The following is a 17338-nucleotide window of genomic DNA, read 5'->3' as shown; positions in this document are numbered from 1 at the left end:
GGATTCACAAGCTAGAAGGGGGGTTGATTTGGAGTCCTTGGAGAAATTTGATTTTCTTCCCCCTTGAGGGTGTATTGCCTTCTTTGTACTATTTGTTTTCTATTTGTACGTACTGACCGCCTCAGTCTTTTTAATGAATTCTACCATTAAAAAAAAAAAACTTTATAGTTCCAGTACAAAATTCGGAAAAAATGGGTTGGGTCAAAATCCTAACTTCCATAACTTCCACAGAATGGGGTATTTTTCTAATTTTAAAAAATCCTAAATTCAATCATGGCCAAACATTATTAAATCCGAAAAGTCCAGTAAAAAAATCTTCATAATTTGGTCTGTAAATTTGTTTTATCTTGTCAGACACTAGTCAACACACTTAAGATTTTCCTTTAAGTAAATGTTGGATCTTTTACATATTTTGTTCATTTAATTGTTTCTTATATTTTTCTAACAATTTCTGTTTTTTTTTGGATTTTTTTTTCATATTTTTAATTATTAAAAAAATTTCCCTCGTCGTAGCGGAACGAAAAGTTTCAAACGAAACGCTGAACGAAATGGACGAAATACCGAAATGTTCCGTTCCGGTCACCAATACGAAATGTCGAATGAAACGGAATTTATAACTTTGTGCACAACACATATCTAAGTATTATGTTATGGTAGAGTATAATTTCGTGTATTCTAATTTGTAACTCATCATTATCTCTCTATGTGTACACATACATATATGCACAACACATCTAAGTATTATGTTATGTAGAGTATAGTTGTGTACTCTAATTTGTAACTCATTTTCTGCTCACCATCCTATTGCTATAGTCGATTTTGTTCCATCTTTTTTTTATACCTTATCTATCTCTTCGCAAATTTCCTTTTAGGCTTCACCTTGACCGGTGCTGACCTCAGCTTGTGTGTCGTGTTTTTGGTAACCTCTTTGGTTCTATTGCGTATGATGTTTTCCTCCTTTTTTCTGGATATGCTTTACGAGGTTCTATAGATGATTTCTGTTGTCAAACTACATGGTAGAGATGAGAGATCGAGTGAGAGACATAGAGAGAGTCAAAATATGAGAGAAAGAGAGAGAGAGAGACGTAGAGAAGAGGCGTGAAAGGGAGAGAAAAAAGATCGTTGTCTCCCTTTCACGATATGTTATATATATAAGTATATTCTTATGACAAGTTTGCCCCTCTAGTGTGCATGAATACATTCAACATTCCCCCTCAAGCTGGAATATATATATCGTACATTCCAAGCTTGTTACAAGAATCTTTCAATTTTGCTGATCCCAATGCTTTGGTAAACATATCTGCAAGCTGATCTGCAGATCTAGTAAACACAGTCTAAATTTCACCACTTTGAGTCCGATGCCGAATGAAGTGACAATCTACCTCAATGTGCTTGGTTCGTTCATGGAATACAGAGTTTGTCGCAACATGTATTGCAGACTTTTTATCACAGTACAATCGTGCTGGAGACATCGATGAGAACCCAATCTTTGATAAGAAGGAGCGGAGCCAGATTAGCTCCCCACTAGTGTAAGACATAGCACGATATTCTGCCTCTGCACTCGACTTGGAGACAACGTCTTGTTTTTTACTTCTCCATGACACCAAATTCCCTCCTACAAACGACAATATCCAGTAGTTGATCTCCTATCTGCAGGAGATCCTGCCCATTCTGCATCACTAAATCCTTCAACTTTCTCATGACCATATTTCTTGAAGCACAAGCCTTCCCTGGAGTACCCTTCAAATTCCCAGTGGGAAGTTCATGGAGAACTCATAAAGCGACTGACCATACTAACTGCAAACGATATGTCTGGACGAGTGACAGTTAGATAAATTAGTTTCCCAACCAACCTCCTATATCGACCCGGATTATTCAGCAACTCTCCCTGATCTGGAAGGAGTTTAACATTTGGGTCCATAGGGGTAGTTGCAGGTTTCACTCCCATTGAACTTGTTTCCTCTAAAATGTCTTACACATATTTCCTTTGCGACATGGAAAGTCCATAGCGAGAGTATGCTAACTCAATACCAAGGACATATCGTAAGAGCCCAAATCTTTGGTAGAAAATTCTCCTTGAAGAAATGACTTCAATTTCTGTATGCCAGATTTGTCATCTCCTGTGATTACAATATCATCAACATACACTATCAGAAGGATATATCCCGCAACAGACTTGTGACTGAAGAGTGAGTGATCAACAACACATTGTTTCAACCCAAAGCGCATAACATCAGTACTAAACCTTCCGAACCACACCCTAGGTGATTGCTTCAGACCATAAAGGGCTTTACGAAGATGGCAAACTGAGGAGCACATCTCCCCCTGAGCAACATACCCAGGAGGTTGCGCCATATAAACCTCCTCAGATAGGTCACCGTGTAGGAAAGCATTCTTAACATCAAGTTGATATAGCAGAGAGCCTCGATTGACAGCTAGAGAGATCAAGACACGTACAGAAGGAATCTTGGCCACAGGGGAAAAGGTCTCCTGATAATCAACACCAAACGTCTGTGTATATCGTTTAGCGACAAGGCGGGCCTTTAGCCGCTCAATTGACCCGTCTGTAAGATACTTTATAGCAAACACCCAACGACATCTAACAGGTCGTGCTTCGGAAGGGAGAGGAACCAACTGCCACGTTTGATTTTTGTGAAGTGCAGCCATCTCAGCGTCCATGGCTGCTCGCCATCCAGGATGGTTGAGAGCATCTGTAACCGACTTAGGCAAAGTAATAGACGATAGGCTAGAAACAAATGTGCGAATGAAGGTGAAAGACGTTCATAAGAAACAAACTTTGAAATGGGATGAGCAACAATGTGAGATCTAGTACGTGTTGCAATGTGAGAATCAGAGATAGGAGAAGAAAAACCTGAAGCGGGGTCGTTCGACTGTGGAGGAGGATCAACTGGTGGAGATGATGCCTCGGTTGTAGGGAGAACAATCTGTCGTGGCCCTCGAGTATAAGTCTGCGGCTCGGAAGTAGAATTCTGACCGGTAAGTCCTGTGGGTACTTCTGTATTAAGTACAGGGGCTAGCACAAGAGGACTAAATGAAAGAGGAAATGTCAGACTGGGTATGTCAGTTGGCAAGGGCGTAGGATCAGAAGTAAACGGCTTGTCCTCAAAGAATGTGACATCTGCTGAGACAAACATTCTCCAACACTTATAACCTTTATGGGTACGAGAGTAACCCAAAAAGAGGCACTTCTCCGCTCGAGGGTCTAACTTGTCAAGACCTGGACTCAACCTATGAACAAAACACATACACCCAAAAACACGAGGAACTAAAGGAAATGGATTGCCTACAGGATAGAGAATGGAGAAGGGAGTCTTCCCTAACAAAACAGATGATGGAAGACGATTCCCTAGGAAACAGGCTGTGAGAGCTGCATCACCCCAATATATCTTTGTCACCTTCATCTGAAACATAAGTGTGCGTGTCATATCAAGCAAGTATCGAATTTTTCTCTCAGCAACTCCGTTTTGCTGCGACGTATAGGCACATGAAGACTGATGAATTATACCACGAGAGTCAAGGAAAGAATGAAAGCCATTATCCATAGAGAAATATTCTGCTGCATTATCAGTACGCAAACAACTAAGAGAACATTTAAATTGATTAACAACCTCAAAATAAAAGGTACGAAATGCATTAAAAACTCGAGAGCGATCTTTAAGTAGAAACGACCAAGTAGCTCGTGAGTAATCATCAACAAATATGATAAAATATCTAAAGCCATGTAAAGTAGCAGTTCGAGAGGGACCCCAGACATCAGAATGAACAAGTTCGAAAGGTCGTGACACATGACTACTAATACGAGATGGGAAGGACTCACGATGGTGTTTTCCCAACTCACAAGTTTACAATGAAAAGACAGGACAGGACTCGACACAAAAGAAGATTTCCTAAGTTTATCAGTAGGTTGGTGGCCCAGACGACAGTGCCACTGATAGGCATCCACAAAGGTACGGAGAGCAACACCAGCAGTAGCCTGATCTAAGTAGTAGAGGCCATCAATCTCACGGCTCGAGCCAATCCTCTTCCCAGTCTTCAGATCCTGAAAGACACAATAAAATGGGAAAAATGAAATATAACAATTGAGAGACTTGGTTAACTGGCTAACATATAACAAACTAACAGGAAAAGATGGGACAGAAAGAACAGAGGATAATTGAATACCCATCGATGTAGAGACTACACCAACCCCAGAGACAGGGGATGTAGTCCCATTAGCTAGAGTAACAGAACGAGGGCCCACAGAAGAAATTGACTGGAAGGAAGATAGTACGTGAGGATTACCAGTCATATAGTGAGATGCTCCGGAATCAATAAGCCATGATCCAAAGGAAGTACCAGACAAAAAACATGAGGGGCTACCTTGTTGGGCAAAAGTGGCAGACAACTGCTTTCCTTTGTCCCGTAGACGGAGAAGATCATCATATTCTGCATGAGAGACCACCAGAGTATCAGAAGGCACAGGCGGAGGATGAGCAGCAGCAGCTAAAGAGCTCTCAGAAATAGCAGAAGCACTGGCAGGCCTGTAGGGACGAAGCTCGGGATGCAAATCATAGCAATAGTCAATACTGTGGCCGCCGCCCATACGACAGTGAGTGCAATAACGGGACCCACATCCCCGGCCCCCACCATCTCGGCCTCCCCCTAACTCACGGCCACGGTCACCACCATTGCGACCATGGCCAACACAACCACCTCCATGACCACGGTCACCCCGGACATACGTAACATGAGTAGATGCATCAACCATAGGTTCACGGTGCTGAACCACCCGCATACGCTCAACCCGAGAAAAGACATCTGCAAGAGTGGGAATAGAGCCAGAACTTACAATCTGCTGTCGGAGTTGGAGATAATTAGACCCTAACGAGTCAAGAAATCTGACAACACGTAAGTCTTCCTGACGTTTTTTAAGTACGACATGATCTGTAGTAAATGGCATCAATTGATCGAGCTTCTGACAAAGTGCTAGATAATCCATGTAGTGGCTGTCCACCGGCTTGTCTCCTCTCTGAAGGCTAAACCACTCGGATAAACGATCACATATGTGCGTAAGATTATCCATCCCAGAATACATCGTAGCCGTCTGCTCCCAAATTTCTTTCGACGACTGAAGATACATCAAAGAAGTGGCAATAGGGGGATCCATAAGTCGCATCATCTTCGTGCCACTGATCATAAGTCGGGTCGTTGCTAGCTGGAGGTAGGCGCTCAAGAAAACTGATTTTTCTACGTCCAAGAAGATAAGTGTATACCGCCATCTTCCATGGTGGGTAATTTGTCCCATCCAACTTTATGGAATTCATCTGAAGAGGTGGTTCCACATGCGAATAACTAGACTGGGCATGATACGACGAAGAGCGGACCTCATCAACTTTGAGGGCAGCAGTCTGCTGAGATGTTGCTGAGATGATTGGTCCTCAGAAGCCATAAAAAAAGGCACCACCAACACAAAGAAAATAAATATCAAGACTGCAAATAACAACACCACTAGTGATATCCTCTAACTGGTTGCCCAACACTCGTCTCGGTAACCACAATAGCACCAACATGAAGCACACAGAACCTCCAGCACACCCACCAACTACAAACACAACCACGATCAAGCACACCACAAAGGTAGTCACCACAAAACCAATAGTCACAACAAAAAAAAGGAACCACCAATACGTCAAACAACAACCGAGTCGATCATCACAATAGCATCAACAACAATCGACAGTAATGAGGCCACATCCCACATATCAATGCAACCACCAACAAACTCGTTGGAAGGCATCAACATTCGGTTCCGGGACACGAAAGGGATCAAAACACCATCCAAACATATGAAGGAAACAAGAACAAACCACCAATTAATTTCCCGGAATTAAAAACACAATAAATAAAGAGGGAAGAACAAGTTTAGATCATAAAGAAAGAAAGATAAGGGACTGATTTGTCCGAAAACGCAAGTTTGGAAGAAGATTTGATGTCAAAAAAAAAAAAAAAAATAAAAATAAATAAATAAATATATATATATATATATATATATATATATATATATATATAAAGAGAATAACAGATTTGTCGAGGGTGAGGATTATGCGAAAAATCACATAGAGGGAGTCTAGGGTTAGGGTTTATGTTCAGTTAGCGGTAAGAGGGGGGGGAGGGGGGCGGGGATAAGATTAGGACCAAGAGAAGGGGGTCGCGATTGGGGTTGTGGGGCGTGCAATTAGGGTTTTGGGGCTGCCGGCTAGGGTTATGGTTAAGGAAAGGGTGTGTTTAGGTGAGGGACAAGAGGGTGAGGGAAGGTTTAGAGAAGAGGAAAAAGGGTGTTTGGCATAGTGGTATGATTCTTGCTTTCGGTGCAAGAGGAAAAGAGAGGGGTGTAGTTGGCTAGGGTTGAGAAGTACCTTTGAAGAAGAAGATGGATGAGATGTACCGTCGAAGGGAGATCCACCTTCGGCTCTGATACCATGTTGTCAAACTACATGGTAGAGATGAGAGATCGGGTGAGAGATATAGAGAGACAGTCGAAATATGAGAGAGAGAGAGAGAGAGAGAGAGAGAGAGAGAGAGAGAGAGAGAGAGAGAGAGAGAAGAGGAGGTGTGCGAGGGAGAGAAAAAAAGATCGTTCTCTCCCTTTCACGATATGTTATATATATAAGTATATTCTTACGACAAGTTTGCCCCTCTAGGGCGCATGAATGCATTCAACAATTTCATTTGTTTTTGGTTGTTTTTGTTGACTTTAGTTGCTATTTGGTCGTATCTTGATTTCATTATTCTTCTCTATTGTTCTTTACATTTTTGGTTTAGCATATATGGTCACTGTTTTGTTTCCTGTAGTCGTGGTACATTTAAAGTCTACGACTGGAATGGACTCCTGTTTTTGCATTCTCTTTTACATATTCTCCAACATAGTGCCATTTCTTGTATGCTGAACAGGACCTAGCGGACAGGATTTTATCTGTACTTTCTGATGAACAAGGTAACTTGACTGATCTGACTCTTGCTTTCATCTCCCCCCTGGGACGAGCAATACTATGATTTAACATCATCTAGTAATTGTTAGACCTATTTATAGTATGAGGAATGCTAAAATGAAGGGAGTCCTTGCTAAAAAACAGCTACAAGGGCGCCTTTCAGTTTAGCATTGCACTTATATTTTAGATTTTATGCAAAAGACTGTCTCACACGTACTAAGTTTCTTCCAAATGAGTTGTTCTATTAAATTTGGTGAGTGTATGTTATATGCTCCTTGACATGTTTTCACAGAGTATGCTCAATCAATTGTTGTTTGTTTAATGTTGAGCTTTTAATTTGAGATACTTTTGCTAACAATGTTTTCAGTATCAGCTTAGCCTATTCTTTTATTTATCTTCTCTGTTCTTGCTGAATGAAGCATAAATTTGATTGATATTTTTGGCAAATTGTTCTTCTCTATCTTTATAGTCGTGCCTACTTTTGTTTTGATCAATATTTTTATGTTTTTATAGTATATTTATGCTCTGTCTCGACTGCATGACTTGTAATATTTCATCATATTGAATTCTAGTGCCATCTGTTCGGTTTATTTTTTTTAAATAAATAAAAGAGATTTACTAGATGAAGCAAAGAAATAAGATGATCAAAGATGTACAATAGAAACAAAAACCACCACAATTACAAAAGAATCATGTTCCCCACTCTCATGACCCCTCTCTCACAACTTGCTTAGCTAACCCATTAGCCACCCAGTGGCTTCCTTCACAAGCGAAGAGAAATATCCCTATCCAAGCATAATTTAGTGATCTTCTTGGTTGGATCGACGAGTCCCCATGTGTAGCCATATCCATTGGAAATTTATCTAATAACGGTTCAAGAATCCCCTTTTGGGTTGCACAATCTCATGCTGTGAAGAAGAGCCAAAAGCTCAATCTCCATGGAGTTCTTGACCCCAATAGTAGATTCAAAAATGTCCAATCTAGTAGCCCCTCACAATCCTTACAAACAACCCCAAAGGACGATCCATCAAAGCTCAACTTGAGAGAGTCAAATGGGGTGAACCGACTGGATGGTCTTCATAGGGGTCATGTGGCTATACGTTATGACCTATTGAAATCATCCCTAGAAAAGATACTAATTCACTAGCCCAAGAATTGATATAATAATTACTCTTTTTTTTAAACTTTAGAAACACCACACTTCTTATCACGAAAGATCCCGTTTTTATGTTTCTTCCATATTGCACATAATGTAGCAACACGGCTGAGCTTCCTTATCTTATGCTTTTTCCATATTGCACCCAATGTAGCAACAAGGCTGTGCTTCCTTATCTTTACTCATCATATGCATTTTCCTTTCTATGCAGGTTCAAAGTTGCATGTTTGGGCAAAAAAAAATTCTATTGGGAAGGAAGGAGTTGCAAAAATAATTGATGATACATACAGGTGATAGTCATATCTTCATATCCATCATCTTAGTCCAAAGTAGATAGGGAATTCAAAGGTTATGATTTTCTTAATTAAGGAATGTTGGCGATTTCCAAGGCATGGACTGCTATTGGTTCTCTTCTGCATATGTTCAATTAGATTTTGTTTTCTGGGTCATTTGTAGAACACTAGGCATTCAAATAATTAATAGTTTCGATAGGATGATATTTTATTACTTATATAAAAATAAAGGAAGCCCAGTGCAAGAGGCTCCCGCCATTGCGGGGTCTGGGGAGGGCTAGATGTATCTTCTTTCTTGTTGCAAAACTTCACACCTGTAACAGAATCATTATCTTCTTACTGCATGCCCAAATATAGATGAAAAACCTCATATTTTAGTGCTGAGCAATTGGAAAAGTCCTAGGCTTGCAACTTGGGTCGGGTTTTACTCGGCCCGCATCAGCCCGGCCCGAAAACAGCATGGGTCGGGTTCAAAGTGGCCAGGTAAGTTGTTGGGCCGGGTTTACTTTTCCAAAGCCCGAGTGATTCTCGGGTTGGGCCGGTTTTAAAGGTGGAAAACCCGGCCCGCCCGAAAACCTGCATTTATTCCTTTTTTAATATTATAAGTTATAAATAATAACATTGATATGGATAATTTAGTAATTCTCATTTCTCATCTCACCAAGACAGTAAGAGTGTAAGACACGAATGAAAGAAGGTCTATTTCTCGCATTTATGCCTCAATTGCCTATTGCTCTGATGGCTATCGAAGTCATAAGAAGGTCTATTTCTTCCATAAAATAATCTTTGTAGTTCTTTAATTTGTTTACAGTGGCATCTTTACTCATATTTGATTGCCTATTTTATTCATGCTTTCCATTCATGTACATGTTTGTAGGATACGTATCACTATATCACCACCACAAAAATAATTTTATGTCATTCTCTATAGGCAAATAGAGGCCATGACTGCATTCTTTTTTTATCGAACCTCAGAACCTGTGTTTTGCATAAATATTTAGTGAGTAGTGTTTAAAAGCTTACAGATCAGTCTGGCCACTAACGAGTTCATTGAGAATTAGAAAATGTTTAAATCATACTTTGTCTAATCATATCACTTATCAGCATGTTTCAATCAACATGTTAAAATCAGGTTTAAAGTGGGTTTAGAGTAAATTAGGACAATTTGGAATAAAAAGGAGGGCATTGCATGAAATTGGAGGCGGCAATGCGGAAAAACCCGACCCGAGAAATTATCTCAGGTAGGGCCGGGTTTAAGAATCACGGGTTTTCCCCAAAAAAACCCGGCCCCGGCCCGATCCGAGGTTGTTTCTTGGGTAGGGTAGGGTTCTAGAAAACCCAACCCGCCCGACTCGAGTTGCAACACTCTGCATCATCAAACTGGGTGGGAACTCTAGAAGCATTTCACTATTTAAATGGATTTTATACCTTTTCCTAAAATGACTGTTTTGAATTGATCAAAACAGGCCTACAAATTATAAACTTGAAGCTTGCTCGTCTGTGTGTGTTTGTGTGTGTGCGCGCGTGCGCGTGCATATATTTTATGGAATGGTGAGGTAAACCAATGAGACTTAAACAATTTGCTGATAACTTTAATGTATCATAAACTTTAGGCTATATATATAAACTATAAGCCATATAACCCATAGTTGGCAAGGCGGGAAGCAAAAACGGCAATTGAGGCCTTGAGGGCTCTCGGAAGGGGAGGAAGCCTATGTTGAATTAGTACTGGTACGAGCTTCAGAATCCAACATGGGTATCAAGTGTGAGATTCGGCAAACCTCTAAAAGAATGATTCGTGGATTCGCCAAAATATTTTATTAATATATTTTTCAATATTTGTAAAATTCAAAAGCATGTAAATCGGTGTTTTCAAGCAACATAATCAAATCCAATCAAACCACGATAAATGAATCAAAATTTCAACTAACATTAAATCCTAATTCAAACCAATATAACCAATTTACATGCAAATTCAGCTCCCAACTATTAACCAAAATATCAAATATCAATGTTGATACACAATTTTTTCAAGTCTAAAAAGGACAATTAAAAGGTTAATTACTTAAGTGATTAAATGATTAATTATTTACACGATTAATTGCGTAAAAATAATATGAAAAGAGAAGAAAAATATTTAAAAATAGAAAAGAAAATAAGAATTATGAAATCCACCTCCCAAAATTGGGAAATGCACTTCCTACGAATTGGAAATTTACTTCCCTATTTTTTGGGAAATGTCTTGTTTTTTGCTTCTAAAATGCGATTCCTCATAAGTGTGCTTCCCATCTTCAGGATGCGATTTTGGTAACCTTGACATAAAGACCTTGGATTTTCAAATTTTGATTCTAGCAAGTATTTTTAGTTATAGAGTATTGTTTATTAGTGGGCCTACTATGTTAGCTTTGAGTTCTTTTTCAAAAAAAATAAAAATAAAAATAAAGCTTTGAGTTCATGAACAGAGGGCGGGCCTTGGCGCAACGGTAAGGTTGCTCCATTGTGACCTGGTGGTCACGGGTTCGACTGTTCGAGTTACGTAAACAGCCTCTCTGCGAAGCAGGGGTAAGGCTGCGTACATCTAGCCCTCCCTAGACCCCACGATGTGCACTGGGCCGCCCTTTTTTAAGCCTTGAGTTCATGAATATTTGTCATTTTTTGCTTTCAATTTTTTGGGGCATGTGTTTTTGCCTGTGACGGCGGAAGTACCATTTACCATTTAGAAAAAAAGAAAAACCCATCAACAACATTGGAAGTGCCTTTTCTTTATTTATTTTACCATTCTTTTTGAAGCTGACCTACACTTTTCTTCGATTTAATGGCGGGTTGTACTTTTCAATGTTCCTAGTAGGAAAATGCAAGTTCACGGGGCAACCGATTTGGCATCAAAGGGCCAGAATGGTTCCAATTTGGCTAAATTGAAGCCGAAAGAGGAAGTAGATGATTTTCGATCGCCCAGGAAGATCCGATGTCCATGTGGAAGTTCATTACCGACTGAAACAATGATTCAGGTAATAACATGCATTTTATCATGGCCCTAAAAGACTTATATAAATATTCATTAATTCGCTAGCTGTTTGGTTCTTGTTTTTAATATGGAAGCCAGTTGGACGACTGAACTTTGCTGTTATTCCTCCTATAGCATGTTTTCTATGATGAATATGTGTTATGGTTTATCTTTTTTTCTTTGTTTCTTTGATTGTAAATATACATCTTGTGACATTTTGTTGGCTAAAAACTTTGGCGTAGATGGGTGATCATTCGAAATCGCCATAGTCGTATTTTCTCCAAATATCTTTATCTGGTTGGGTAACTCATATCTAATCTCCTTATTAGCTTTCTTTGTTTTGTATACACCACCTCTGCCTCGAAAATTGGGTGTCCAAAAACATTTCTTTGGAAAAACAACCCTTTGTTTAGGAAAATCCATCTTATTAGTTGGAACTAAGTGTGCAATCCCGACATCAAAGGTGATATTGGATTTAGGAATATTAAATTGCTACCATGGTTTTAAATTTCCATCGAAATCGTCACTAAATGACCAAAATGTTTTCGTTTCCATCCTGACCGAAATGCAAACAAAAATCCTTAGTGTATTAGTGTTATACTTTATCAATATGAGTTACATAATTATATCGAAAATGTAGTGTATGTATTATGTATAAATATGCACATGATTACATGCAAAATGTCGTATGTAATGAATAATAAAACATGCACGACAATACATGTCACTTTGTGTTCGACATTGTTAAACTATCGTGGATGGTTGTCTTGCTTATGTGATAGTCTCTAACTATGTATTTGTACTTGCTATAGCATTTCCTGAAGTTCATCTTAAAATTCAATCGTTTTTTGATGAAACCAAAATTCTACGCCTTGGATATGTTTTTGTACATTTATTTGATTTTACAGGATTTCCACTGAAATTTCCAACCAAAACCGAAAAGTTTCCGTTTCTGTGGCAACCGAAACCAAAAAAATAAGAGGGTTCCCTCGCCTGCAGCTTCTTGAGCTCTTGAAATGGCCAACTTGCCCTCCATATGGAGAAATGGGCGAAAAGAACACCACTTCATCCACTTTCTCCATTTAAGGCCAAAATCCATTTTCCTTAAATCCCAGTACCACTAGAACAATTCCTTTTAGTGGAAATAAAACTGCTTTGATGTCCTCCATCAGAAGTGGCATAACCCACTTCATTTTAAGAGAGAGAACTTTGGAGATAATTTTGTAAACACTTCCAATTAGGCTGGTAGACCTAAAGTCTTTTACAGTGTTTCAAAACTCGGTGACTCGGCTCGGAACTCGGCCGAGTCGACGCGGAAATGGAATGGCCTCATTTTGGAGTCAATAACTCGACGAGTCCGCGTCGAAGGACTCGTCGAGTTTGGCCGAGTTTGGTCGAATCTGACCGAGTTTGGCTGAGTTTGGCCGAGTCTTTCGATTTCAAACACGAATCAAAGCTTTTTACTTAGATTTGAGGAATGACAGAAAATCTCGCCAGTCCGCGACATTAGACTCGTGGACCATCCCATCTCCTTATCTTTAGCAATCAAAAAAGAGAAAAAAAGATAAGATTTTACGCAGAAATCGTACTTGAAAATATGCTTAAATATGGGCTTGACTCAACTCATTTCCTCATCCATCTCTCTTCTTCATCACTATTTAATTGTAAGAAATCTCCTTCCCGAGTTTACGTCACTTGTTTTCGCGAATCCGTCACTGGTTATCTCATTTGGTTTCTTCGTTTAAGGTATGAAGCAAGAACCCTAAATGGGATGGGAGAGGATGGGTTGCTGATTAAAAAAGTGAAATGCATTTTTGTCTTGTTCAATGCTGTTTTGATTTTTTTTCCAAAAAACTAAAGAAAATGAGAAAGGTTTTGCTATCCAATTTTGCGGAAAGCCATTTCACGGCTGGGTTTTGCATATTTTGGCAGATTTTGTCTTCTTCATTTAATTCATAGGTGGCTGTTCTCACGTCCAAAAGCCAGCAGCGAAATTGGGTAGCAAGTTAATAAATATGGGGAAGTGATATATACGCCCCATTTTCTTCCCTTGGCCACTCCCGTGATGTGTATTTATGGCTGCCCATTTACACTACAAGTGGGTAGCCAGGTAAGGAAAAGGGGCTAATATATCATTTCCAGATTAGCTATTCTCAGCCCACTTTCCCAGAACTGTGAGCATAAATGCTTGCAGCCTTTTCATTATTTAAGGTCCTTCATTTTGATAAATACAGCCCCTTTCGAGAGCTCTAAGACTGTTGTCTGTGTCAAACAGCTGTTTGATTGAGAGCTTCTTAGAAACAACAATACCACTTGACAGCTGGTTAAATAATAAAGACATAGGGGAAATGCTAATAGCACAACCCCTTTTTGATATTTGTACTAACCCGGTTGTCTCTTCTTCTTTAATGGTCTATTTTTTTGAATTTTTCATTTATTTTTATAAAATATTACGACTCATCTGACTTGGCCGTGCCAACTGTGTCAACCGCATTCATGACTGGGTCTGCGTCGAGTCGAGTCGAGTCGACAAGGATTTTCTTAGGCCGCGTTCCGCGTCGAAACCACATTTTTAAAAGCTGGTCTTTTAGGCCCTCGACATTTCAAACTGTATGAACGAGAAAAATAAAAGAAACATTGAATGCGGAAGTAGTGTTTTAGTAGAAGTCGAACTCATCCATCACGTTCATAAGATCAGGTTCAATCAGTGTTTAAAAACACGGTTTTGACATGAAACGCGGCCTAAGAAAATCCTTGTCGACTCGATGCGGACGCGATCAAGAATGCGGTTGACGCGGCCAAAGTCAGATGAGTCGTAATTTTTAAAAAAATAAATGATGAAATTAAAAAAATAGACCCATTTAGGGTTCTTGCTTCATACCTTAAACGAAGAAACCAAATGAGATAGCCAGTGACGGATTCGCGAAAACGAGTGGCGGAAACTCGCGGAGTAGATTTCTTACAATTAACTAGTGATGAAGAAGAGAGATGGGTGGGGAAATGAGTTGAATCAAGCCCATATTTAAGCATATTTTCAAGTAAAATTTTCAAGTACGATTTCTGCCCAAAATCTTATCTTTTTCCTCTTTTTTGATTGCTAAAGATAAGGAGATGGGATGGTCTACGAGTCTAATGTCATGGACCGGCGAGATTCTCTGCCATTCCTCAAATCTAACAAAAAAGCTTTGATTCGTGTTCGAAATCGCAAGACTCAGCCAGACTCAGCCAAACTCGGTCAGATTCGACCAAACTCGGCCAGACTCGACGCGAACTCGCGGAGTTTTTGACTCCAAAACGCGGCCATTCCATTTCCGCGTCGACTCAGCCGAGTTCCGAGCCGAGTCACCGAGTTTTGAAACATTGGGTTCAATGATCTCCCAAGATTTTTGGAAAATTCAAACGGAAAACCCGTCAGGACCCTGTCCTTATCTTTTTTTAAACTGTAGATAGCTTTATGCACCTCCTTTGAATAAGACCAAGACTCGAGGATGGAACTTTCTTCTTTGAGGATTTGCGGGAAAAGTGCAAAGATCCAGGGATTGCTACCCCACTCAGATCTAAATATTTTTGAGAAGTAATTAACAATCTTCTCCTCCAAACCAGCTTTGGCTTGAAACGCTTGACCAGACACCTTCAGCTTACTATCATTAGAAAAAAATGACACCTTCAGCTTACTAATGAGCTTTCTTCTATCTCTAGTTGTAGTTGTACGATGTAAGTATCCCGAATTACGGTCCCCAGCCACCAATCAGGGATTCTTAGATTGCAGAGCCTCTATATTTTAAATCAATTTCGGAAAGAGGACGAAATTCCTCTTTCCTATCAATTTGGCTGATCTCAATTCTAGCATCGTCCTTCCTGTCAACTAACTTTTTGAAATGAATTCTATTCCATTTTTGGAGGGCACATTTCATGAAGCTCGGATACTTTGATCTCTCCATCATATGGTTCTTCTGTTCAAGTAATTTTTTTTTTTTTTTTATTTGTTTGGGTTTGAATTCTACATCGTATGGTTATGAATTCTAATATTCTATCCTATTGGTATTTGGCCGGTTAGTTTTTGCATTATTACGTATCTTGACATAGGATATGCATACTTCTGTTCTATCATGGTCCGGTTAGTTTTTCCATTTAAAAAAATAAAATAAAATAAAAATGGTTTGGTTGGTTTTCAGGTCCGGGTTTTATTTATGAATTATGAAGGTTGACGTATAATTTAGTCATAAAAAGCTTGGTTGCTTTTTAGCGTCTGCATCTCTACTTCTAATATTTATTATTGATAACATTCCTGGTTGCAGTGCGAGGATCCGCGATGTCATGTTTGGCAACATCTTGGTTGCGTTGTTATTCCTGAGAAACCCATGGAAGGTGTCCCACCAGACGTCCCCCCTCAATTTTTTTGTGAAATTTGTCGTATCAACCGGGCAGACCCGTATGTTTCATCGCTTCTTCACATCATATTAGAACCCTTCATTATTTTAGTATTGTAATATGCTGGAAGCTGGTCCTATTTTTCTTCATGCTTCATTTTTTAGATCCATGCTCTTATTACCTTTAAAAACATTAGAAGTTTATCACATTTTTATTATATCGACTCTTGACATTGCATATTGTCTTTTTCACTGCTAGCGGATAATTTCCTTGTATTTCTGTGCTTGTAACTGTTACAGAATTTATTCTAATTTCCTTTTTGAGAAATTAGTCTGGCTGGTTGAAATCATTTATTTTGGGACCAATTACTATGCTCAATTCATCACAAGTAATTTTGAATAGATTGTAGAAGCTGTGCAGGTTTTATCTGTTTGCTTGAATCTGATTCAAGGGAGTGCTCTTCAGTATTGAAAAATTTATATGGATATTTATCAACAGAACTGCGTTATATCTCCAGCTGATCTTTATAATTTCTACTATAAATTGGGAAATCTCGGTGAAGTCGTGTGGAATTTCTTTTCTGGTTTGGTGCCTTGACTGGTTCAAGTGATTCCTACTCCTTGTCGTGCCTTATATTCACCAGTGGAATATCATAAGGGCGTTGGGTGATCCAAGGGTGTCTTTCTGATAAGTATTGAATGATGTAAATACATAACTATGGGTGGAACATAGTTTTCATGTGTCATTGACTGGGAGCTGCATTGAGAATTTTATGCGTAGGAAACCCTGCCTTGGCAACTTATACCAAGGAAACCACCAGCGACTAAGAGTAATTAGTTCCATCCTGAGAGTTATATTGTAGATGGCATTTTTCGCTTTAGATACGGGAGAATTGTTCAGAATAACGCACTTTATGCTAACATATGCCACCGTTGGCACATTGCTTCTGGTGCATCTTAGCCATCTGTTTTGATGCCAATTTTTGTTACCATATTATGGGCCACAAACAGTCAACTAAATGTTTGTGTATACATTGGAGTTTTTATAGTGCATGCAAGTGAACCCACCGATATAGTATGTTGATTACTCTCATCACATTAATATGACCATTTAGTTATTTTTTTGAAATGCTGTCTTAGTCCTAGATGTTTTAGGTCACTGGATGAGCAATGATTTTTTATTTAGTCATTTACTGCATTTAAGTTCTTTTTGATGCAGGACAAGAAAGGTTAGCGGGCTACAAAAGAAGGTTCAGGTCTCCTTATAATTGTTTAGATTAAAACTGGATCTATGCAATCAAATAGATGAAGAAATAGATTCAGACTAACATACTTCATGGAATAAAACAATATGGATTTAAAGGTTGTACTAAGGTCACTATGGGCTCTTGAATGAAGAAAGGATGTAACAGTTCAGGCTAAGAAATAAAGGATCTAGGCACTGGGTTTGATAAAATGAATGTCATGGAGATATTAACATGTCGGATGGCTGTTCTGAACTTAAGAAATGTTCATGGGATTTGAAA

The 17338-nt window shown here is 39.2% G+C and overlaps 1 protein-coding gene across 6 annotated transcripts in view; it reads left to right on the top strand.

The window, feature by feature from the left end:
- The window catches only part of LOC143880411 (E3 SUMO-protein ligase SIZ1-like), a 63960-nt gene that overhangs the window by 7191 nt on the left and 39431 nt on the right, over positions 1-17338 (top strand). For 3 of the 6 annotated variants that reach the window (XM_077383396.1, XM_077383397.1, XM_077383395.1), the window contains 4 exons: positions 6952-6994; positions 8357-8435; positions 11284-11446; positions 15741-15874. In XM_077383396.1, the coding sequence (XP_077239511.1) occupies positions 6952-6994; positions 8357-8435; positions 11284-11446; positions 15741-15874 (419 nt within the window). Of the gene's footprint in view, positions 1-6947; positions 6995-8356; positions 8436-11283; positions 11447-15740; positions 15875-17338 lie in introns of all 6 variants that reach the window. The other 3 variants (XM_077383399.1, XM_077383398.1, XM_077383400.1) reach the window with 3 other exon arrangements.

Source organism: Tasmannia lanceolata, unplaced genomic scaffold (genome assembly GCF_043159265.1).
Source record: "Tasmannia lanceolata isolate RefF3 unplaced genomic scaffold, GAP_Taslan_0.1 ptg000006l, whole genome shotgun sequence".
NCBI classification, from domain to species: domain Eukaryota; kingdom Viridiplantae; phylum Streptophyta; class Magnoliopsida; order Canellales; family Winteraceae; genus Tasmannia; species Tasmannia lanceolata.
Note: the sequence above shows the minus strand (reverse complement) of the source record. Positions and strands in the feature narration are given on the sequence as shown.